The 24,649-nt window shown below is 39.1% G+C and overlaps 1 protein-coding gene across 1 annotated transcript; it reads left to right on the top strand.

Annotated features, from left to right (window-relative positions):
• Positions 1-8,464: 8,464 nt before the first annotated feature.
• On the top strand, positions 8,465-23,656 carry LOC137501911 (uncharacterized). The gene is made up of 3 exons (XM_068229076.1): positions 8,465-9,025; positions 22,012-22,290; positions 22,443-23,656. The coding sequence occupies exons 1-3, from the start codon at positions 8,689-8,691 to the stop codon at positions 23,654-23,656; spliced, it is 1,830 nt and encodes a 609-aa protein (XP_068085177.1). The 5' UTR covers positions 8,465-8,688.
• Positions 23,657-24,649: the final 993 nt, after the last annotated feature.

The following is a 24,649-nucleotide window of genomic DNA, read 5'->3' as shown; positions in this document are numbered from 1 at the left end:
TGTATTAACTTCAATGCCTTAACGATCATGACCACCAGGCGGGCTTAAAATGTTTTCAAGATATGGGACTCGAACCTTCTAGCCACGGTGTACTACCATGTAGATTTGATGTGTTAAAGACCATGGCCACCAGGCAGGCTAAGCCAGGCTGCTTGTACTGCTGAATAATTCTATTTGTGCAAGTGACTACCAGCGCTAAATGTGGCAAAACAGTGAGACAGCCTTTGTGTCTCTATGTAAATTTATTTCTATTCTTGTTCCATAATTGATCCAAGTACTTGTGAACTCATGTCAATAACTTTTTATTAGTGCCTAATGCTGTCTTGTTTTTTATTGTGTCGATAGATGCCACTTATTTTCCATTTCATTTTGTACATTCTTTTCTTTTCCCGTCTTGGTCCTTTTTGTTCCTTGATTTTTCAGGAACACTTACGATGACAAAAATGGAAGCAAGGCATGATATGATTGTGTTTTTATGTTACCATCGTATTTTCACTAGATTTAAAGATGATTTGTTCAAAGGATGTCGCTGGTAAACAGACTTTCAATTATGTATGTCCCTCCGAGGTAATGTATTTTTATGTATCCTACTTCTTTGGTTTGGTTATCCCTTGGTTGGTTACCTTCACCTTTAGGAACCTATTTGTAATTCATTTTTGTCCATTTTTGACTATCCTGCTTTTATACGGATGCTACGTCATTTAAGATCACATGTTTTACTTTTGTGATTTACGTTCTCTTATACCGCTTCATTTAGTAACAGGTTTTCAGCCTATTCTTGTGTGAACTGTTTGATTGTTGTACTCTGATATGTGCCATGTGTGGTGGTGACTCTTCGGGTAACCGCTGTCAGGGATTTATTTAAGCTAGGTTCTTGGCCCGATAAGATATATGTCTCATACCTCACTTTGTAAATGCCTGTGTGGTATTTATCGTCGAAGATACTGTGATACTGGAGTATGAATGAGTAAGTTATGATATTGTGTGTGTCTTGGTTATGACATGCTGTTTTAGACATTAAGTGTTGGGTTAAACCAATAGCTGTATACCCTTTGCTAACTGGAGAAGGAGAGTCTAATTTATTTTCCTCCAGGTAGTTTCATTTCTTTTCTCCTTGTGTTATTTGCTTTGTCCATATGAGTTCTCTCCTTTGGAATCCCATTATGTTAATATTTTGTGTGGCTTCTTAGCAACCAGTTATTTATTTATTTTCTTTGTAGCTCAAGGGAGCTGCCATACTGGTCCAGATACGAGCACAAATCACTTCCTTTTCTTCCTTTGAGATCATGCCTTTTGGTGACGTCCTCTTATCCTTAATTTTACCTTAATATTTATTCTGGGTGGGGGTTGTTAGAATATGATTTGTTTTTCTTTCAGGCGTGGGTGTGTTTTCTCGTCTGATCAGTGCCGATACTTTTATTCTGAATATCGTACAACCAGTTAATTCTTATGAATGAGATGGAATATCAGTCACCGTAGACGTGATAAAAGGATATACTATAATATCATGCTACTAAGGTAAATGAGCAAACGACGTGTTGAAAGGAGTCATTTAAAAGAATCTGTAAGTACATTCCTTGGTACTATGCATCTTGGTTGGATGGCACACAACTATGCCCTAATTTGTCAATTTTATTTCCCTCCTGAATTTTCAATTTAATAAACTTGTGTGTTATTCCTTATTCCTACAGGGCGAGTTGGCCCTGCGGTTAGGAGCGCGCAGCTGTGAGATCACATCCGGGAGCTAGTGGGTTCGAATCCCACTGTCGGCAGCCCTGAAGATGGTTTTCCGTTGTTTCCCATTTTCACACCAGGCAAATTCTGGGGCTGTACCTTAATTAAGGCCACGGCCGCTTCTTTCCATTCCTAGGCCTTTCCCGTACCATCATCGCCATAAGACCTATCTGTGTCGGTGCGACTTAGAGCAAAATAGCAAAAATTCCTTTTTCCTCCTTTCCTTTTAGTCTGTTATTCTTTCGGTATCTCTAGTGGAGGAGAAGGTGTCTAACTTCAGATTGCATTACATCCGCTACACTACTGTGTTTGCATCTCTACTAAGTTTATTATCGTGCTCCTTATGCGCTTTTACTCCGCTTTCTGTTGGTGTTGACTTAGGCTAAGGGTCAAGGTCTGTGTCAACAGTGAGGTAGCATGAAGGTGATGCTGGTTTAACTAACACAACCTGTGGTGTTGATTGATGGAAAGATTTGTTATTTGTCTGTATAACAGTAAACAGAAACACACAATTTACATATAGAGGCAATATGGAACGTCCTCGTCATGCTAAACGGCACTGTTGTGTCATGAACTGCCATAATTCAGAACATCCTAGCGATCCTAGTGTAAAGATTTTCACGTTCAATACGAATAGGAAAGATGACTAAAATTGATATTGGCAGTGAACCAAATGAGTAAGTATTGTGAAATAATACCAGAAGTATAATTCATACAAAATTAACACCTTGAGAATGACAGTGTTGTAAGTCATTATTAAAGCAGACATTACTAATGTCTCCTTGTCCTTGTTTATTACAATGGTAAATACATATACATAATCCATTAATTAATTTTGTGCTGATTCCAGATTTCAGTCTTCCTGTAAATAAATCCGATTTCTTTCCTGCAAAATATATTAAGTGGAGTTATGACAGAATTTTGAAACTTCTTCAGATTTTATTCTATTGTTACCAAATGTAGGTTTCACATTTAGGTATAAAATTTCTTGACACATATTTTACCAAATTAAAGATATGTAGATGTATTGGTTCAAATTTGTTTTTTGTTTTTATTTTGTTCAGTTTTCTCTTATACTGTGCTAGCAAGACACCTGGGCTTTGCTACGGTTTTAAATTGAAAGTTTTCGAAGTTTTAAATTCTGGGGAGTCCACTGTCGGCTAGTCCATAAAATACACCCTCAGTTCGTACATCAAATGGTTTTGGAGGAATTATTATTTATTTTCAGATGTGACACTCATTTGAACACCATACAAATGGAATGTTTTAAAACCTTATGTTATTTAACATCCAAGGCATAGATGCAACCAACCTGTGAAATTTTGACTGTGTATGTCAAACAGTAATGCAGGAATAAATGTTTTGTTTTAGGGGTAGAATGTTTTTAAAATTTTATTTCTTATTTGACATTTCATACGTGAAAGGTTTACGAAAAAAACAAATATTGTGACTCAACTCCCATCTAAACTCCTTAGGGGAGAAACATTGTGAAGCCATGCTGAGTGGCTCAGATGGTTACGGTGCTGGCTTTCTGAGCCCATGTTGACAGGTTCGATCCTGACTCACTCCAGAAGTATTTGAAGGTGCTCAAATACATCATCCCCGTGTTGGTAGATTTACCAGCACATAAAAAAATCTCCTGCAGGACAAAATTCTGGCACTTCAGCATCTCCAATAACCATAAAAGTAGTTAGTAGGACGTAAAACAAATAACATTATCATTATTATTATTATTATTATTATTATTATTATTATTATTATTATTATTATTATTATTATTGCCGGCCCCTTTGTGTAGGGATAGCATGCCTGCCTCTTACCCGGAGGCCCCGGGTTTAATTCCCGGCCAGGTCAGGGATTTTTACCTGCATCTGAGGCAGTAGCAGTTGCTGAGGGAGACTGGAGGAAGGGCATTACATTTTTACAAATTTGCACTCTTACTCAACACACACAAGTAAACAAATGCATACTCTGTTTCTCTTAACCTGATTGTTATGTTTGGTGATAAATAGAATCTAGTTGAATCACCATACTCCTATAACTTAATCCCTGTATAAATGAATATGCTGTAAGGAAATTTCGTGTTTTTAACTTTTTTTTTCAAGTGTTTCATATCTGTTACTCCAGCTTTCGTCCAAGTAGTTTGAATAACATGCATGGAAAACAGAACAACTCATTAGGTATTTGACTCCCAGCCACAACCTCTATACAACCCTTGCTGGAATTTACGCCTATATTCGCACCTTTATGTTGCCCCACTTGTTCTCATTTTAAACGATCTGCTGTATCCGCACACTATATATGACATATTCAATTAACAAAAGACCATATTAAATATTATGTGATAGGATATTAACTAATTTCATTAGCCAGCATAAACACGCTTCTCAGACGACAGATTTGCAACGCTTGCATTTGAAACACATATTTGACTCGGAGCGATTAGCCTTCGTGTATTTCCGTTAGCAGGGGCTGGCTTCATCAGTGCCCAAATCTCCCATTCTCTGCGTGTTAAGAAGTAGTAGGTTCTACGCAGGCGCGAACCAAACTTACCCAGGAAAGAATCTACAGAGAAGAGCAGAGGCTCAGCATGAACTGCCAGCAAGTTAAAGGAAGCGAAGTGAACTACACATCAGATGAAAACATTCCCCACTAGCTGCATGCTGCAGCTAGTGCTAAAACTGAATGCATTAACATTCATAGTGTTAGTATTATTTAAACCATCATTAATAATTCCTTAGCTGGAGAGGCACGTGCCCCTCTGCCCTTTAGAGTCAGCCGCTACTGATCTGAGGGCTGGTTCAAGGTCCACTCAGCCTACGTGATTACAACTGAGGTGCTATCTGACGGTGAGATAGCGGCACCGGTCTAGAAAGCCAAGAATAACGTCCGAGAGGATCCGTTGTGCTGACCACACGACACCCCGTAATCTGTAGGCCTTCAGGCTGAGCAGCGGTCACTTGGTAGGCCATGGTCCTTCGGGGTTGTTGTGCCATGGGGTTTGGTTGGTTTATTATTATTATTATTATTATTATTATTATTATTATTATTATTATTATTATTAAAACATTCTGAAGTAGATCAAATTTGACACATAGGACATAAAATAAAATGTAAAATTACAACTTCGTATGTCAAACGATTTTGGAGGAATGAATAATTTTGTTTCCGGTGGCAACCTCATTTAATCCCTTAGGGATGGCATGTTTTATTTTAAATATTTCCTATTTTACATCTAGGATTTAAAAATATATACCACCATTTGGAATTTTGTCTTTGTACGTTAAACAATTTTGGAGGAATGAGTATATTTGTTTTCGGGTCTTAATTCCCATTTAACACCCTTAGGAATTAATCTTTTTCACATTAGGTTCTGTAAATGCTGGGACAGAACCCTTAAAGCCACGGTTGCTTCCTTCCCAATCCTAGACCTTTCCTACCCCATCATTGCCAGTAAGACCTGCCTGTGTCGGTGCGATGTGACTCAAATTAAAAAAATTAAAAGAATCAAACCTCCTGTTATTTAACTCCTATGATATTATTGCAATAATATTGGTGGTATTACCCGATTCATTTTTTAGTATAAAATTCACGGCATTAAATCCACTGTAAATTAAAATATCCCTCAATGATCACTCCTTGCTCACTATTTATTTGCTACTAGCCTGCTCAGTAACTCAAGGAAGTCCGCTAGAGCACTCTTCACCTCGTTGATTGGCACATTCCCCATGGTGCCTACACCAACGCAAAATTTAGTAGTTAACTCTCTTTGCATCATGGAAGTATTCAAAGCTAATGCTTCAATTGCACTTTTAGGGAGTCATATCCATTGAAGATATAGCACAAAGAAACCTCAAAACTCCTCTGAAGTGATGCACATCAAAATAAAAAACTTTTAACCTAAAAAAATTGTTATACACAATAATTACCAATGAATAACAGTGCAAAGAATGCATAGAGAGTATGGGATCTAAGAATAAGCAATGTGTGGCACATTGATTCTAAGCATTGGGAAAATAATGAAAAAAATACATTGTTCCAATTAATTTGCATGGTATTGTAGAAGAACTGGGACTGATGTGGACAGAACCAATCTATTTGAAGATGGCAGTTTATAACGACGTGGAGATTGCCCTTTTATTTTTGAATTTTCTTCCCATTGCTCCCTCTTCCGAAGCTGACCTGTAGTTGTGTTTATCCTATTATATGTTCTTCTTCATGTCCTTATCTTTTTTATAACATAACTCTACATGGGCAGAAGTGTTTTGTGTCTGTACGTGGACCAAAAGTATGGCAAATGAAAACTCATCCAGAATTAACGAACAGTAGCTATGAAATGGCGTATGGCTCTTTTTAGTGCCGGGAGTGTCCGAGGACAGCGAACACTAGCTATAAACATACACATGCACATAATGTTAATTAATTACCTTGAAATGTTGGATGTACTCCAATGCAGAGGTCCATAGGATATTTTTAAAAAATTTACGGCAGCATGTCGGCGCATAAAAGACATAAGAGCTTTTTTTTTTTCGCTACGGGCTTTATGTCGCACCGACACAGATAGGTCTTATGGCAACGATGGAACAGGAAAGGCCTAGGAGTTGGAAGGAAGCAACCGTGGCCTTAATTAAGGTACAGCCCCAGCATTTGCCTGGTGTGAAAATGTTTTTTTTTTTTCTATGGGCTTTACGTCGCACCGACACAGATAGGTCTTATGGTGATGATGGGATAGGAAAGGCCTAGGAGTTGTAAGGAAGCGGCCGTGGCCTTAATTAAGGTACAGCCCCAGCATTTGCCTGGTGTGAAAATGGGAAACCACGGAAAACCATTTTCAGGGCTGCCGATAGTGGGATTCGAACCTACTATCTCCCGGATGCAAGCTCACAGCCGCGTGCCTCTACGCGCACGGCCAACTTGCCCGGTAGGTGTGAAAATGGGAAACCACGGAAAACCATCTACAGGGCTGCCGACAGTGGGATTCGAACCCATAATCTCCTGGATGCAAGCTCACAGCCGCGCGCCTCTACGCGCACGGCCAACTCGCCCGGTAGGCATAAGAGTCTTTTTGCTAGTTGCTTTACGTCGCACCGACACAGATAGGTCTTATGGCGACGATGGGACAAGGAAGGGCTAGGAGTGGGAAGGAAGCGGCCGTGGCCTTAATTAAGGTACAGCCGCAGCATTTGCCTGGTGTGAAAATGGGAAACCACGGAAAACCATCTTCAGGGCTGCCGACGGCATAAGAGTCATTCCATAAATAAGTTATTATGCCATTCAAAGCCCTTATATCAGATAGTGTTGAAGGTGACCAGTCTTTGATTTTACATGTTCTAGTTGGAGGTGTTGGCCTCTGGTTCCTATTTGTTTCCCCGAATTACTGTTTCCTGGTGAATTATGTCAAAATATCAGTATAAAAAAATAGTGAAAAGTACTCTGTAGGCTCGATTGCCATGTCAAAATATGAATGTAAAACTGGTCCTTGATTAATATTAGATATCAGAATGGTACTTGAAGGTCCTGGGTCCAAGTTACTCACTTCAATGATTTCATCAGCTATTTCATTCTCCAACCCACTTGAATTGCTCTTGCACTGAGAAGACTCACTACATGAATTTCCAGCTTTTAACTCTTCCAATGAAAAATCACTTTCATCTACATCCGTAGAGTCCATAATTGAAGCAATCTATAGCTCACCGACTCTTTTCTTACTAACCATGTCGCAAAATAGCTATATAAATCGCTAAAAGCTGGTCTCAAAACTTACGATGCATGCTTGACTGAACACGACAGACTCTCACAGCTTGTAAACAGCTAGCAGGGATAACGCAACTCTATTCGAGGAGTCTCCTTTCAGCCAGACCTATAAATGTTGTTTACTGCCATCTGTTGAGTTTTTTTTAATTATTAAGTCCACCAGTGATGCTGGATCTATGACCATTTAATATATCAAATTCCGCTCACGGGCAACCTGTTATGGGGTTTAATATACAGTGAAACCTCGTTACGACATTTCTGCAGAGGACAAGGAAAAAGAACGTGTTAAGCGAGAAAATGTACTAATGATTATACAAATAAAAACTATCCAGCAGGAATATGGAAAAACCAGATACAATTTTTTCCCGACGTGGGGGCATTTACAAGTAAATAACCTCATGTTTTATGTATAGGTGGTTTATAATAAAACATTGTTTATTGTAATTAATGAGGGCATTTTACTTTGTGTATCTGCAGGTACAGTGAAAACTATAGGCATATCTATCATTTCTAAAGATTAAAGTACAGTATTAAAAGGTGTGAAAAACACGAGAGAACAAATATGAAAACATGTGCACAGGGTCCAAAAATATATCGAAGTATTATTGCGGATCACATTCTTTCTAAAACAAATGTTAGTAGAAGCCTTTTATTTTGGAGCAGTAGGTTATTAAACATTATTTTCTAGTCACACTCTTAGACAATGAATTGGAGGTTACGTTCAACCATCTGCAACTGTGAGGAATGAATTTGGCCGCCATTTTGAATTGAATAAAACTTCGACCAACCTGAGTGATCAAGTTGAAACTCAGAGGTGCGAGTTTCAATATTCACAATCTCGGCATGTTTATGCCAGTCCACTTTCTGACATATTTTTATTTTGTCTTCCTTATTAAGGAATTTCACATTTTCTGTGTCCATAACTGGGCTAACACAAGACAAATACGTTTGAATCAATGCAGACCAGCCCTTGGCCGGCTTCACGGTTCGGCAAAGTTCGGTTGTTGGTGGAGGGGCGGAAGGGGAGGAGTTGTTGAAGGCGGGAACGAGTCGAGTGGAGAACCTACCACAGGCTCATTTTACGCATTGACTGACCGCGTGCTACATTGTTAGTTTAGCGTGGCTTGGTGTAGCTGATTCGTAATTATTTGTGTTGCATGTTCGGAGTTACGGCGGAATATTAATTGAGAGGAATTTTGTATGGTACGAACAATGGCTACCGAAAACGTTGATTATGAATGCGAAAGTACAGTCTGTGAGTATTGTGGTAAAAAAATTTCGGCAAAGAGAAATCTCATGACACATGTCCGAAATATTCATGGTATTGACCCTTCGACTGGAGAAAATACTCCAACGTTGTATTTGTGTGAAGTTTGTGGTAACGAGCTCTCTGCTAAATCTTCTCTTGATCGCCACTTGAAGGTTGTTCACGGTATTGAACCAGAAGCTCGTGAAAAGAAGTTCGAATGTTCACATTGTACGGTTTCGTATGTTACTAAGAAATCGTTGGCTCATCATGTACGTCTGCAACATTCCGGTATGTAACATTCGTTTTCAAACTAAACTTGAAAATTTACTGTGTTTTATTACAAAAGTTAATTCATGTACTGTTTTAAATTTATTATTCTTTCAAAAATAGTCCGTAAGAGACTGGCTTTTATGGTGTTTTTTATTGAGTGCTCTTGAAAGAGTCCCTTTAGTTAAGTAATCCCCCTGTGGGTGGGGGCGGTAGAATAACACCCACGGTATCCCCTGCCTGTCGTAAGAGGCGACTAAAAGGGGCCCCAGGGGCTCTGAACATTGGAGCTTGGGTTAGCGACCACGGAGCCCTCAGCTGAGTCCTGACATTGCTTCCACTTACTTGTGCCAGGCTCCTCACTTTCAACTATCCTATCCGACCTCCCTTGGTCAACTCTTGTTCTTTTCCGACCCCGACGCTATTAGGTTTGCGAGGGCTAGGGAGTCTCATTTTCATGCCCTTCGTGGCCCTCGTCTTTCTTTGGCCGATACCTTCATTTTTCGAAGTGTCAGACCCCTTCCATATTTTCCCTCTGAATAGTGTTATATAGGCTAGAGGATGGTTGCCTAGTTGTACTTCCTCTTAAAACAATAATCACCACCTTTAGCTAAGTAAGCACCACCATTAAATTATTATACTTCCCAGGAGCATTGTAGTTGCTTACCATTTTCAACGCCATGTGAGTCACAGGCATGTTTTTTTTTATTCTTTTTTTTGCTAACGAGGCACGTGAAGTCTTTCGCGCTCAGCTGTGTGTTGGAACGTTGCCTACGCTATAATAGAAGGCCTGGACAAGCCGACACATTTCTGGGCGAACGATGTAGTTCAGGCAATGGCCGCATGGATCGCGTTTATGTTCTATTGTTCTGATGTTCTGTCTATATCCTTATATTGAATATTCATACAATAACGCGAAATAATACATTTTTATTATCATTATGTCCCGTGTGAATGAGATATAAATATACAAAACAACTTAAAACACATTACACTTCATAGAGTTCTTTCATTTTGCACTTGTTTATCACAAAGGAGTAAAGAATAGGGAAATAGGCCTAAATAGAAGTACTGACCCGATTTTTCCCTAATTCTATAATTTCAACACTTTTCTGCTCAGAGGCTTGCTCTTGAATTTGTTTAATAAATCACAGTCATTAGTCACTTTCTTTGCGTTATTATCAAGAACAGGCCTGAAAAATGTAAGTATAACGTATGTGATGTGTGCTTGATCACAGTCGCGGCACTGAAACGTCTTTTTAAACTTTGGAGCGGTAAGGAATTTCAGCTTTCGGACAAGTTTACATTTTCCGAGATATCCTAACGCCCGCGTTGTAAATATTAATACATTTTTAATAAGAAGAATTTGCAACGGCACTTTGTCGGGGAGGCAGAATTCCCCTCACAGTACTTACACCGTAATCTGATTCGACAAAGTGCAAGCTACATGTTCTGGAGTTATCATTAGGAGCCGGAAGAGATACTTTTCTGCTGCCCTGTCCAGAAATAGCAGGCCTCCATTTCTCCCGTAAACTCGGATCTTTAGGAACAAGATGAAAATTTATATTTGTGTATATTTCTTCGCTGTGTCAGATGTGCAGTTAGGCACGCAAAATTAACCATCATAATAATGTTAATAATAAATAATGTTATTGGCTTTACGTCCCACTAACTACTTTTTCGGTTTTCGGAGACGCCGAGGTGCCGAAATTTTGTCCCGCAGGAGTTCTTTTTACGTGCCAGTAAATCTATCGGCAGGAGGCTGACGTATTTGAGCACCTTCAAATACCACCGGATTGAGCTAGGATCGAACCTGCCAAGTTGGGGTCGGAAGGCCAGCGCCTCAACCGTCTGACTCACTCAGCCCGGCAATAAACCATCTTAACCTACAGAATGGAAAGAGAAACTTGACGGTAATTGACCCCAGGGGCTCTGAAATTTTGAACGTGTGTTGGCAACCACGGGGCCCTTAACTGAGTCCTGGCATTTATTCCACTTACTTGTGCCAGGCTCCTGACTTTCATATATCCTATCCGACCTTCCTTGGTCAACTCTAGTTCTTTGCTGACCCCTACGCTATTAGGTTTCCGAGGGCTAGGGAGTCTTTTATTTTCACGCCCTTCGTGGCCCTTGTCTTCCTTTGGCCGATACTTTCATTTTTCGAAGTGTCGGACCCCTTCCAGTTTTTCTCTCTGATTAGTGTTATATAGAGGATGGTTACCTAGTTGTACTTCCTCTTAAAACAATAATCACCACCACCACCTTGACGATAATTTGGAAGCACATAACTAAACAAATGTTACTGTAAATGCATCTCAGCAACCATCCATATATTGCAAATCGTGAGACCAAATAAATTAAAAACGACAAAACTCTTCATATTTCACTTTAGATAAGGCCTTACCGTATAAAATAAAGTTTAATATATTATTTCTTCTTATAAAACATATTGCAGTAACACACATCATCATAGAATTCACGCCAAACAATAGAACATAAACGCGAACCTAGCGGTGGAAAAGAGAAAACTATTAACCCGCTTTTAATGCAAGAAATTGGCTTTCTGTCCAGGCCTTCTAGTATCTAGTAGGCTTTGGTTGGAAGCAGCCACGTGGTGCAACTGTAACTCCTGTATAATAGGTGTTGCAATGTGTCGGACAAGACCTTGTTCTTGGCCCGAGGAAAACAGATCAGAAAGCATTCTCTTTGTCAAAAAGGCTCTCGGTACATGAAAGAGATCGTCACGCGAGTTGTATATGTCCTGAGTTTTTATACAACTCGCATGGTGTATAACACAACTTTTTCACGAGAAAAGTGAACTTATATTATGCCCTTCATTTAGGAAGAACACTGCTCAGAAATTCCATACACCATATTATATTATGAAAATGAACAGAAAGAATACGTTTAAAAAATAGGTCACTTTGAAATTTATCACTTAAAATGTAACATTCTCTTCAAGGATGTTCATTTAGTTAACACTTCGTATTATTACTGTGTTATGTTCCATAAAAATGCGTTTTACATAAACTAATTCTGGTTTGCATTATTCCGTATAACGTAAACTGGGGTACTTTGTGACAGGTCGATTGGAATGTCACTCAAGTTTTAATGCCATATGCATATTCATTTTTCTATTTATCACATCCCATGTTTCTTTTTTCTTCCAAGAAAGTTGCCTGTTCCCTCTTGTAAACCCCCCCCCCAAGTTTGGGAACTATGATATGGTACTTCTGAAATCCTCTCTGACAAAATAAGTGTAATAATGGTATTTGGTGGGAATGGAATTTGCAGATCTTATAAAGGGGGCCAACAAATGCAAAAGTTTGGGAATCGCTAAATTAGACCTATGCGGTAATTAATTTACTCTTAAAGTTGTTAGGGCCGTATGATTTGTTATAATAATATGATATTTACACAGTATCAGATGATATCGGTGACAGTAGGCTCCACATAATTTACACTTGCAGTTATCGTCCGGGTCAAGGAATTTATCTGTTAGGCATATCCTGTCAGTACATGACGTAGGTCATATTTGGTTTGTGTCCATTCCCTGTATATCGTCGCATCTGTTGAATAAAACGCTGGCCATATCTCTTGTCTGTTCTTATTGAGTTCCTGCAGTACATCTAAGTAGGGTTTGGTAGCTGGTAGAAGCAGGTTGAGGCGAAGGTCTTCGATAAAAAATTGCTCTCTTGCCAGTACATATGTAAGTCAGGATAATGTGTACTTTGACAGACATAGTGCTCTTTTGAGGAAATTGGCTTTGACTTTTTCTATGTCTTCGAAATTTTTCTTCTTTAGGTGTGTCCAGATGGTTTCCAGTCCATATGTTATGATGGGAGCAATTTTTAAGCGAAACAGTGTGATAGATGTGGGAAGGGATAGTTGTCTTAGATTCTTTATGCTATTAATTGCCACCTTTGCTGCGATGGTTCGTTCTTTTATGTGAAGGTCACAGACATCTCCACTCGTCTGTAGTGTAATTCCTAAGTATTTGAAATATGGTACGTTTTTCATCGGAATATTCATATACATGATGTCATTTGCCGATAGTTTGCCTCCTCTTCTGAATGTCATTTTTACAGTTTTGCTACTATTTATAGTGAGCTCATTCTTTTCTGCCCATGTTGTAAGTTTGTTGAAGGCTGTTCGAATGTTTTACAAGTTTTTTGTTACAGTGACCCTATTGTCTGCGTAAGCGTAGATTTTCTCATTTTCTGTGTCTATTTCTGTACGTACCGGTACTTCTGCAGAGAATTAGCGTAGGCGAAGCTTAATCTGATCCTGTAATAATTAAGAGGGGAATTCCTCAAGGCACTATTATTGGACCTTTACGTTTTCTTATATATATATATATAAATGATATGAGTAAACGAGTGGAATCAGAGATAAGGCTTTTTGCGGATGATATTCTGTACAGAGTAATAAATAAGTCAAGATTGTGAGCAACTGCAAAATGACCTTGATAATGTTGTGAGATGGACAGTAGGCAATTGTATGATGATAAACAGGCTTAAAAGTCAGGTTGTGAGTTTCACAAATAGGAAAAGTCCTCTGTTTTAATTACTGCGTTTATGGGGTGAAAGTTCCCTTTGGGGATCATTGTAAATACCTAGGTATTAATATAAGGAAAGATCTTCATTGGGGTAATCACATAAATATGATTGTAAATAAAGGGTACAGATGTCTGCATGTGGTTATGAGGGTGTTTAGGGGTTGTAGTAAGGATGTAAAGGAGAGGGCATAGAAGTCTCTGGTAAGACCTCAACTAGAGTATGGTTCCAGTGTATGGGACCCTCACCAGGATTACTTGATTCAAGAACTGGAAAAAATCCAAAGAAAAGCAGCTCGATTTGTTCTCGGCAATTTCCGACAAAACAGGAGCGTTACAAATCTCATTTTTGGTCCGTATTGAAAATTACAGTTCAAGAATAATAAAGGTATTCTTTAATCCACGTATTCAGTACTTTCCACTTAGTGGTTACATAAACAGACTATCAGTTGAATGGGACATGTTTTGCCCTCAATTTAGGGCATCTTCAGCCTAAAATGATCTTCCAGAGTATACCTTATATTAATATGGAAGCTAAAAGTTTAACCAGTTACTAAAATTCAGAACATAAAAATAAAAATGATACATTATACAAACATGTTAATGGAAACTGTCAATGATTAAACCATAAACTATTTTGTCAGAGACTAAAACTTATTCCTTTTAAAATTATAATTAAAATGGTTCATTTAAAATTGTAAGTGGAATACCAAAGTGACAATGACATAATGCCAACGAGATGAGGGCGTGAAACACAAGCAGAAAAAATGAATGTCATAAATACAACATGTTCAAGGCCGCTGATGGAATCATGAACATAAGGTGAAACTGAACCATCAGTTGAATTATTGCAGAAAGGGCCCTTAGCACCGGTATGCAATATTGTTGTCTGAGACCTTGTCAGGAAAAGTCAGTAGATACTGGAAAATGTTTAATGTTTGTTGAAAGCTATCATTTGCTATCTACCGGTACTGTTGCGTTGATAGCCGCCCTTCTGTTGGCTCTGAGTCTCGTATTTTAAGTGGTATGTTCCGAGCTGTCAGTTGAGAGATGGTGTGGGAGGACATCAGTAGACGAATAAGTTTGAGTGGTGTCTTTTAAAGTAGGAAAGATCACAATATGAAGATAAAATTGGAATTCAAGAGGACAAATTGGGGCAAATATCTGTTTGTAGTAAGGGGAGTTAGGGATTGGAATAACTTACCAAGGGAGATTTCTTTGCAATCATTTAAGAAAGTTAGGGAAACAACAGATAGGGTTTCTTCTGTCCACTTCACCAGTACGTTAAATGTCTGTTGTAGTTCCGCGCTGGATCTAGAGGTGAGAATTATATTGTCTGCGTAAATAATCTTGTGATAAGTATATTAGCCGTAGCAATATGTATACTTATATATACTGTATATAAAGCAGAATGTCTGTCCGTCCGCTCCATATTAAAATCCATACAGTTCCGTCAGTCTGAATCCAATTTTGTTTACTTACCTTTTAGGACCCTGCGGATAACCCTGTCTACAAGAACCCATTCCCTACATTTAGGCCCTTTGGCATGATAATATAGGCAAAATAATGAATCGGGCATACAGTAAAAGGACAGGACAAAGCTCCAATGGGGCATCGAAAACCTTGTTTTTAAGTCTCTAAAACAAACCATCAGAGATATTGGCATCAGGAATCTGATGAAGAAATGACAGGCCATATGTCAGCTCAAGGATTCTACAGTAGAATAAAGGTCTGGTGTTCGAAGTAGGAATGTGCTAGGCCAAGGAGAGATTCTCCCCCTGTGGGTGGGGGCGGTAGAATAACACCCACGGTATCCCCTGCCTGTCGTAAGAGGCGACTAAAAGGGGCCCCAGGGGCTCTGAACTTTGGAGCGTGGGTTGGCGACCACGGGGCCCTCAGCTGAGTACTGGCATTGCTTCCACTTACTTGTGCCAGGCTCCTACTTTCATCTGTTCTATCCGACCTCTCTTGGTCAACTCTTGTTCTTTTCCGACCCCGACGCTATTAGGTTTGCGGGGGCTAGGGAGTCTTTCATTTTCACGCCCTTCGTGGCCCTTGTCTTCCTTCGGCCGATATCTTCATTTTTCGAAGTGTCGGATCCCTTCCATTTTTTCCCTCTGATTAGTGTTATATAGAGGATGGTTGCCCAGTTGTACTTCCTCTTAAAACAATAATCACCATCACCACCAAGGAGAGATTCTACTTTAAACATTTTAATCTCATACCTAGTGTTAATCTGTTAAGATACTTATGACCTACTTGATACACATTTCCATACTGTTATTAGCATGATCATAGTAAATAGCACCAAAAATATTTTAAAACTTATAGACAAAGTTAATCTGCCGAGATACTCTCTGAATTTCCATACTACATTATTACGGTAATGACTGTGAAAAGCATGCAGGCGTTAAATTCGGTATTTATAAGAGGTTCTGTTTAATTATTTCAAACTTATAAATTGGTGCTAAATGGCTTAATGTTTGGAGAAAAGCACTGTGGGGTAAGCCATCCCTAGCACTGCTAGGGGCAGACGTGGGGGGAGGGTGGCATATAAATATAAATCTGTTCATAGACTGTTTTGATACAGCTTTCCATCCCACCCTATACTGTGCTAACCTTTTCATTTCTACGTAACTACTACACCTACTCTAATATGATTGTCATATTCATACTTCGTCTACCCCTACCATTCTTACCCCCCACCACCACACTTCCCTCAAAAACCAACCAAATAAATCCTAGGTATCTTTAAGATGTGTCCCATTATTCTATCTCTTGTTCTGGTCATATTTTGCCAAATTGTTCTCCTCTTGCCAATTGATTCAGTGCCTCTTCATTCATAATTCATAGAGTTCGATAGCTGCAGTAGCTTAAATGCGGCCAGTATTCGGGAGATAGTGGGTTCGAACCCCACTGTCAGCAGCCCTGAAGATGGTTTTCCATGGTTTCCCATTTTCACACCAGGCTAATGCTGGGGCTGTACCTCAATTAAGGCCATGGGCGCTTCCTTCCCACTCCTAGCCCCTTCCTGTGTCATCTTGCCATAAGACCTATCTGTATCAGTGCGACGCAAAGTAATAAGCTTCATAATTCTATGTATCCATCTCACTTTCAGCATTCTTCTGTAACACTTCATGTCAAAAACTTTTATTCTCTTTCTTTCTGAACTGGTTTTCATCCATGTTTCATTTCCATACAATGCCACACTCCAGACGAAAGTCTTCAAAAACATCTTTCTGTTTCCTATATCAGTGTTAGAAGTAAGCAGATTTCTTAAGAAAGGCACTCCTTGCTTGTGCTAGTCTGCATTTTATGTCCTTACTTCTGCCATCATTATTTCTACTACCCAAGTAACAGTATTCACCTACTTTAAGACTATTTCCTAATCTTAATTTTCCTGCATCGCCAGACTTCATTCGACTGCACTCCTCAAAGAATGTGTCCATACCATTCAACAATTTCTCCAGATCTTCTACAGACTCAGATAAAATAACAATATCGTTAGCAAATCTCAGGCCTTCTGACCCCAACTTGGCAGGTTCGATCCTGGCTCAGTCTGGTGGTATTTGAAGGTGCTCAAATATGTTAGCCTCGTGTCGGTAGATTTACTGGCACCTAAAAAAACTCCTGCGGGACTAAATTCCGGCACCTCGGCGTGTCCGAAAACCGTAAAAGAGTAGTTAGCAAGACGTAAAGTAAATAACATTATTATTATTAGCAAATCTCAGTTTTGATTTCCTGTCCTTGGATTGTGATTCTATTTCCAAATTCCTCTTTGATTTGCTTTAGTGCATTTTCCTCATATGGTAGTAGTTGACCTTTTCAAACAATAAAAGTAAGCTCAAGTGTTCAACTTACTTTTATTATACTGTATGTTTGGAAGGATTAACTTCTTCCCAGACAATCTTGAGTGCAACAAGGAAACAGTGTAACACAAAATTAAAGCCTGTTGTACATGGTCAAATTTAAGACTTAACAAGAATTTTCAATACTTCAAAAGTTTACCTGTCACATCGCTTGCAGTGCTTGACAAATCTTGGTATTCAAAAGTCTTGAAAGTGAATTAGAACATGTTCTGTTTGATCAAACAATTGTAAAATTCAGTATGTTCAGTGTATGTTTTATAACATTATAATGGATTTGAAGTGTCACAAATCTTATGTGGAATACCTTGTAGAGAAGAGATCTGTTCACTGCGACAGCCAGGGACCCCACCCGCTAGGCTCCAGAAGAACGTTTACTTTTATAACCTAATGTGATTTCTCATCCACCATTCCTCATTGTTAAAGCACACAGTAACATCAACATCCACCCACCATTTACATTTTTACTTTTAATTACAGTGTTCTATTCCTTCTATTAAACCCCCTGCGGGTGGGGGACGCACGTGTAGAGTACACCCGCGGTATCCCGTGTCTGTCGTAAGGGGTGACTAAAAGGGGCCCAAGGGCCTCTCAACTTGGGAGTGTGGGTTGGCGACCACGGGGCCCTTAGCTGAGTCTTGGTATTGCTTCCACTTACTTGTGCCAGGCTCCTCACTTTCGTCTATCCTGTCCGGCCTCCCTTGGTCAGCTCTTGTTCTTTTCCGACCCCGACGGTATTAGAGCATTCGAGGCCTAGGGAGTCTCACTTTCACGCCCTTTGTGGCCCTTGCCTTTCTTCGTCCGTTACTTCATTTTTCGAAGTGGCTGATCCTTTCTTTCTTCTTTTTTCTCTCTCTCAACCCCCTGTGGATGGGGGATGCAGACGAAAAATACACTCACGGTATCCCCTGCCTGTCATGAGAGGTGACTAAAAGGGGCGACCAAGGGATGGTTTTCTTAGAACCATGAAACTACTTTTGATTATTACCATCACGCGGGGAACCCATGAGTCGCCTTTACTTGCGAGTTGTACCACTATATTAGGTGCGAAATAGGTTCGCGTTTAGTAGCAACAGGGGGGTGAATCAGTATGGGTTTTCCAGTACCCGTGAGTCGTAGCCATGTGAGCAACACCGCGGGTCTGGGTGTTGCCTGCGAGTTGTACCACTATATGAGCGACACCATGGGTCTGCGTTGCCTGTGATTAGTACCCACTATGTGAGGAACAGCACGGGATAGTATGAGTCCCTGTGGTTAGTACACCTAGGTGTACCTCATCGGTTTGCGTTGGCTATGATTGGTGCCATTGTGTGAGAAACACCATAGGTCTGCGTTACCTGTACGAAGTACAATACTTGTGAGTAATACCATCTTGTGTGGAACAGTGAGTCTTTGCTACTTTTGATTAGTACACCAACATGACAAATACCATGGTTCTGCTTTACTCGCGACATGTACCATTCTGAGGGGCCCTAGACCTGGATTTTTTACCACTTTAGACATCAAGCATCCTTGATTCAGGGTTGTGCTTTATAAGTGATCCCTTGGTCAGTAATACTGTTATTTATGATCTTTTTTTTTTTTTTTCAGTCGAATCCCACTTGTTTTCTGTTTGATTGTTTCTTGTTTGTTTTTTTGTTTTGTTTTTTCTTGGGTCCATGTCCATCCATTCATTTTTTAAATATTTTAAATTTTTTAAATTTTTGGTCAGTGGATGAATTTGAACTTTGTTATTTCATTTCGTACCATTAGGGGCCAATGACCTCGATGTTAGGCCCCTTTACACAATGAGCATCATCATCCTTCTATTAAGATCCACTCCTCTGTTGGACCTTATATTCCTGGTTTGCCCAGAGACCATTGCTTCCTTACCCCTTTCAGACCTGAAAGAAAACTGACGTTAACATTTTAAACCATTAAAATCTTATACATTAAATTTCTCATGTAGTGTACGAGTTCTGCTTTCACAGTCCTTATGGTGGCAGCACCCAGCATTCCCACATGCATTGCCTGTAAGGAAACATAGCCCGCACAATTGTGCGTATCAACATTCAAAACCTCATGGTATTATGAACGATGTTGTAAGTTCACAATTTACGTTCGCTAAATAATTCACACTCTTTATTGATTACATTCTGATACTCGGTTACGTGAATGATGTTGATACACGAAATATCACTGTAATCGAAACAGACTTTCAACGTATTAGGTCGTGTTACGTTGAAAGTCTGTTTCGATTACAATGCGGACGTGAAAATTCAATATTCATCACTGTAATATTTGTCACAAATGGAAGATAGTAATTGCTTTTACTGAAATAGGCTCAAATCGATGGTTGATTAAGAAATAATACGAAATATTTTATTATAGAGAATACATACTTTACTGCCTTACAACTACTATTTCTGCTACGTCGCAGCTCTTCCGTTAGTGTTTTGTTTGTCTAACACTGTTGTGTGTGATGTCTTTGCTCACTGAAGTTCTTAGGTGTCGTTTTTTTGTTTTTCCTCATTCAATGTAATTTGATGGGCTGTCACTTCATGTGCACTAACCGATTCATTAAACGATTTATTGGTCCAGGGATCATGCTATTTTCCTTTCAACAAAATACCCACACTCCCATTCATCGGTGCCAGCCCTGGACCTCATGAAGAAACAAAAGACGGCGCAAGCAGCGGAATGCAATGTAATGGCGTCCCTATTTAAAGCCAGTAAATACGTATACATATTTCTTGCTAGTTACGACAGTATTTCTTAATCAACGTCCGATTTGAGACTATTCGAGTAAAATCAATGATTATCTTCCATTTGTGACAAATATTAGTGATATTCATGGATCAACATCATTCACATAATCCTGATACTCAGTAAAGCTTCTAGATTAATATTAATGCAATAAATAAATATTTACTTTAGGCATTACTGATTCCTGCCATCTTACATGTAATTAATCTCATAATGGAACCGTATTGAGGACAATATATTAAAATTATAAAATCCTTTTAATCACAACCACCTACTCAATACATTATATTACTCATTGAATTATAAAACAATCATGAGGTGTCTTAAATAAAGGAACATGTTTCGTTCGACATAGCGAACATCATCAGCCTTAATTTACAAGGATTAGGTCAGGGCCCTGAACTGAATGATAAAAATTGTTAAAAAAGTGACAATACCATAATAAAAAGTAAAATGATAACATTAAACATGAAATTATAACGATATGTACAGATTAACAGCAAGAATGCAGAGGAATACTTTGAATGATGGTAGTCTATAGAGTTAAAACAAACATGAGGTTGTAAAAGTAAAAAGATACAGATGTAGTAGATCCCAAATTATAAGTCAATGTGGTCCACGCTTCACACATTGACTTATAATTTGGGATCTACTACATCTGTATCTTTTTACTTTTACAACCTCATGTTTGTTTTAACTCTATAGACTACCATCATTCAAAGTATTCCTCTGCATTCTTGCTGTTAATCTGTACATATCGTTATAATTTCATGTTTAATGTTATCATTTTACTTTTTATTATGGTATTGTCACTTTTTTAACAATTTTTATCATTCAGTTCAGGGCCCTGACCTAATCCTTGTAAATTAAGGCTGATGATGTTCGCTATGTCGAACGAAACATGTTCCTTTATTTAAGACACCTCATGATTGTTTTATAATTCAATGAGTAATATAATGTATTGAGTAGGTGGTTGTGATTAAAAGGATTTTATAATTTTAATCCTGCCATCTTGCCGATGAACTGTATTTTCTAACTCTTCTTCCTGCCCCCTGGTGGTCAAGGGCTAAATAAAAACTGAAGTACATGCTACGTGACCCGCACAAGCACTGCAGTCCAGTGTGGCGGCAACAAAACATCTAAGCTCAGTCATAAATAAAATATGAACCCGCACGATTGGGCGAACACGGTCTGAAAGGGTTATTCCTGTTCGTGTGCTTCAGGACATTCCCTCCATAGTTGGTGTGTTTTTGCACTGGTTTGTCTCCTAACTTTCATGTGGTTGTACTGATAATAGACACTATGTGCTTGCAGTGTGGTTCTGTTATTTGTTTTGCTGTTCTTGTGTTTGATTGTTATGTGCACCATATAATGAAGATGTATGTATCCTATATCATGTAACTAGGGGCTGATGACCTAGATGTTGGGCCCATCTAAAGAGCATCATATTTTTTTCATATAAAGAAAGATAGGAACATCTAAAGGAACACATAATGGGATTTGCACTGTTAGCTCCTTTCCATCACTCTTTCATGTTTAGAACAACCTGGCTAACAGACAGGCATTGTTGATATTTTACTCACAAGTCAGTTCAGAGAATTGAGAAGCCTGCATTCCTGAGGTAAACCTGAACTTCACCTCGAGTTGTTTAAACAGACATAATCAGTGCTGACTTCTAAGTCGAAGCTGTTTTTTTTGAATGGGACAGATCCATTGTAAGAGTCAAACATCCTTCAGTCTCCTTCTGAGAATTCTGTAATTTTCCTTATAGACTTAAATCTAAGTAGTGTATTTATTTGTATCGTGAAAAATTGCAACTGGATATTTTGATGTTCTTTCAGTTCTTACATCTCCGAGTGAAGATTCCAGCACTGAAGACAATAGCCCGGATAATAAGGCCAAACATCTGTGCTCATACTGTGGAAAAATATATTGTAAAGCCTATTCGCTCAAACAGCATGTCACCAAAGTGCATGGTATTGAAGAGCAGAAAATCCCATCCTCCATCTGCTCCATATGTGATGCCCATGTCAGGTATGGTAGTGATTTCAGTAAACACCTGAAGTCAGAACATGACATTGAAGAGGATATTGAGGAACTATCTTTCAGTTCTATGGCAGGTAATTATTTCCACAAGGTACACTGGTATTTATCAAATTCTGTGCATATTTCATTGAGATAATAATGAATTCTTCAGATAGAATGCCTTTGACCACCTGAATGTATTATAGTAATATTCTGATTGGAAAATTCTATCTTCTTTCCTCTGTAGATTTCTATCAATGGAAGGAGAAGATGGAAAAAGAAACTTTGTCTTCTTATTCCAAAGCGACAGGCACAAGAGGTAGCCAGCAGTCATTAAGGCATTATTTTGCATGTCATCGTTCAGGTGAGCGCCGTACTCATGGGAAAGGTAAAAGACTCTTTAATGCTGAAAATAGCGTTAAAATAGGAAAACTGTGTCCATCTCGACTCATAGTGTCTGAAAGTGGTAATGGTGTTTTTGTAATATTCCATAAATCACACGTAGGGCATACAAACTGTCTGAAGTATCTGCGTTTAACTCGGTCTGATAAGGAGTTGATTGCTGGGAAACTTAGGAATGGACTTCCTAAGAAACAGATTCTAAAAGAGATTAGGAGTGGTGTTCCAAGTGAGCGCATACATGCTATTGATATGGTGGACATTTATATCATTAGAGATTATAATCTTGACAGTGATAGAGCACATCCAAATGACTTTGTCAGTCTGGACATGTGGGTAACCCAGCAACAGCTTTTGGGTTCTGACTGTCCTATAATTTGTTATAAGAAACAAGGGGAAGAGGATGAGACTGGTGAACTGAACACTGAAGACTTCTTGGTTGTGATTATGACACCATACCAGAAGATGATGCTCTCGAAATTTACAAACTTCAAAGTACTGATGGATAGCACCCATGGAACAAATGCCTATGACTTTCAGTTAACTACAGTAATGATAGTGGATGAGTTTGGTGCTGGAGTGCCCATTGCATTTTGTATCAGTAATAAAACCAATCAGTCTGCAATGAAGAGATTCTTGGTTGCTGTTAGAGATGCTGTTGGACATCGTGTGATGTGTCAGGTTTTTATGTCTGATGATTATCCAGCCTATTACAATTCATGGTCTCAAGTCATGTCTGTCCCCAATCACAAACTCCTGTGCTCTTGGCATATCCTAAGATCGTGGAAGAACAACTTGAAGAAAATAAGAAATGATGAAAAGCAAGTTCAAGTTTGGCAGGCATTAATTGTCATCCTAGTAGAATTGGATGAGGAAATCTTCCACCAGCTTCTTGAAGCATTTTTAGAGATATGTTCCAACGATGACGAGCTTCAGTCTTTTCATGAGTACTTTTCGCCCAAGTATGCCCATTCATATGAAATGTGGGCCTTTTGTTATAGGAAAGGCTTGGGTTTAAATACGAATATGTACTTGGAAGCTTTCCACAAGAAGTTGAAGTAGGTACTGTTACCTTGATGGTAAGATCAATAGGAGAGTTGATAAATGCGTGTCCATTTTGCTTCGGTTCTCCAAAGACATGATGTATGAGAGATTCATACGACTGGTGAAAGGGAAACCCACAATGCGTATGGCGATGATCTCTGAAAGCCACAAAAAGTGTCCTTGTGAAGGATGAAGGTATTGAAAATGTTGGAGAAGGTTCATGGAGAGTTCAGTCCTCAAAGGCAGAGTCTCGAGGTCCATACTGGGTAAATTTCAGTAAAACAGCTGCTTGCGGTGGTTGTCCTTTAAGCTGTCATTTGTGCAAGGTATGCATCCATCAGTTCACATGTACATGTGTGGATCACCTCATTCGTGGTAACTTTTGCAAACATATTCACGCCTGCCTACGTTATTCAAATTTGGTTGATTCAGTACATACTGGGCCTAGTACAGAAGAGGTGAAAGCTGGTGCATTATGTGAGGAAATGGAGGAAATGGCGATGTGTCTGCCTGCCGTTGGTGAGGAAGTAGGTGAAGTCGTCGACAACAAGAAGAAAGTTAAGAGGCTCCTTGAAATTTGCATTGGTGCTACACAAAGTGTAGACAATCCACACTTGCCACGTATCATCAGAAGTGCTGAAAGACTCATGACCATGGTGCATGAAGCCTTGAAGAACAGTGAGAGCAGTTCTTCCCACTTGAATGCACCTGCAACTCGGAAGAGAAGTATAGAGTGCCAACCACGTTTCTTCTCAACAAAGAAGCCAAGATTTATGGAAAAGCAGTCAAGTAAACCAACAGATGAAGAAATATTGGAATGGAAGAATCATCTGCTTGGCCAGTGAATGTTGGAACACTTGCCGTATGCTCCAAATTGCAGTACAGTAGAACCTCAATAATTTTAAATCTGTTCATTCGAAATCCCACCTAATTCAAAGAATCTCCTGTTCCTGGAGACATTAGGTAGAGTTTTACTTGTTATTTAAATTGTTTAATTTGAAATACTGATAA

This window comes from Anabrus simplex, chromosome 8 (genome assembly GCF_040414725.1).
Source record: "Anabrus simplex isolate iqAnaSimp1 chromosome 8, ASM4041472v1, whole genome shotgun sequence".
Taxonomy (NCBI): Eukaryota; Metazoa; Arthropoda; class Insecta; order Orthoptera; family Tettigoniidae; genus Anabrus; species Anabrus simplex.
The sequence above is the reverse complement of the archived record's forward strand: the minus strand, read 5'-3'. Positions and strand labels throughout refer to the sequence as shown.

Excerpts from the sequence above, each read along its gene's own strand:
- LOC137501911 (XM_068229076.1), top strand. The coding sequence starts at position 8,689 with ATGGTACGAACAATGGCTACCGAAAACGTTGATTATGAATGCGAAAGT. Across the intron at positions 9,026-22,011 it reads TGTACGTCTGCAACATTCCG|TTCTTACATCTCCGAGTGAA; the intron begins GTATGTAACATT and ends ATGTTCTTTCAG. Across the intron at positions 22,291-22,442 it reads ATCTTTCAGTTCTATGGCAG|ATTTCTATCAATGGAAGGAG; the intron begins GTAATTATTTCC and ends TTTCCTCTGTAG.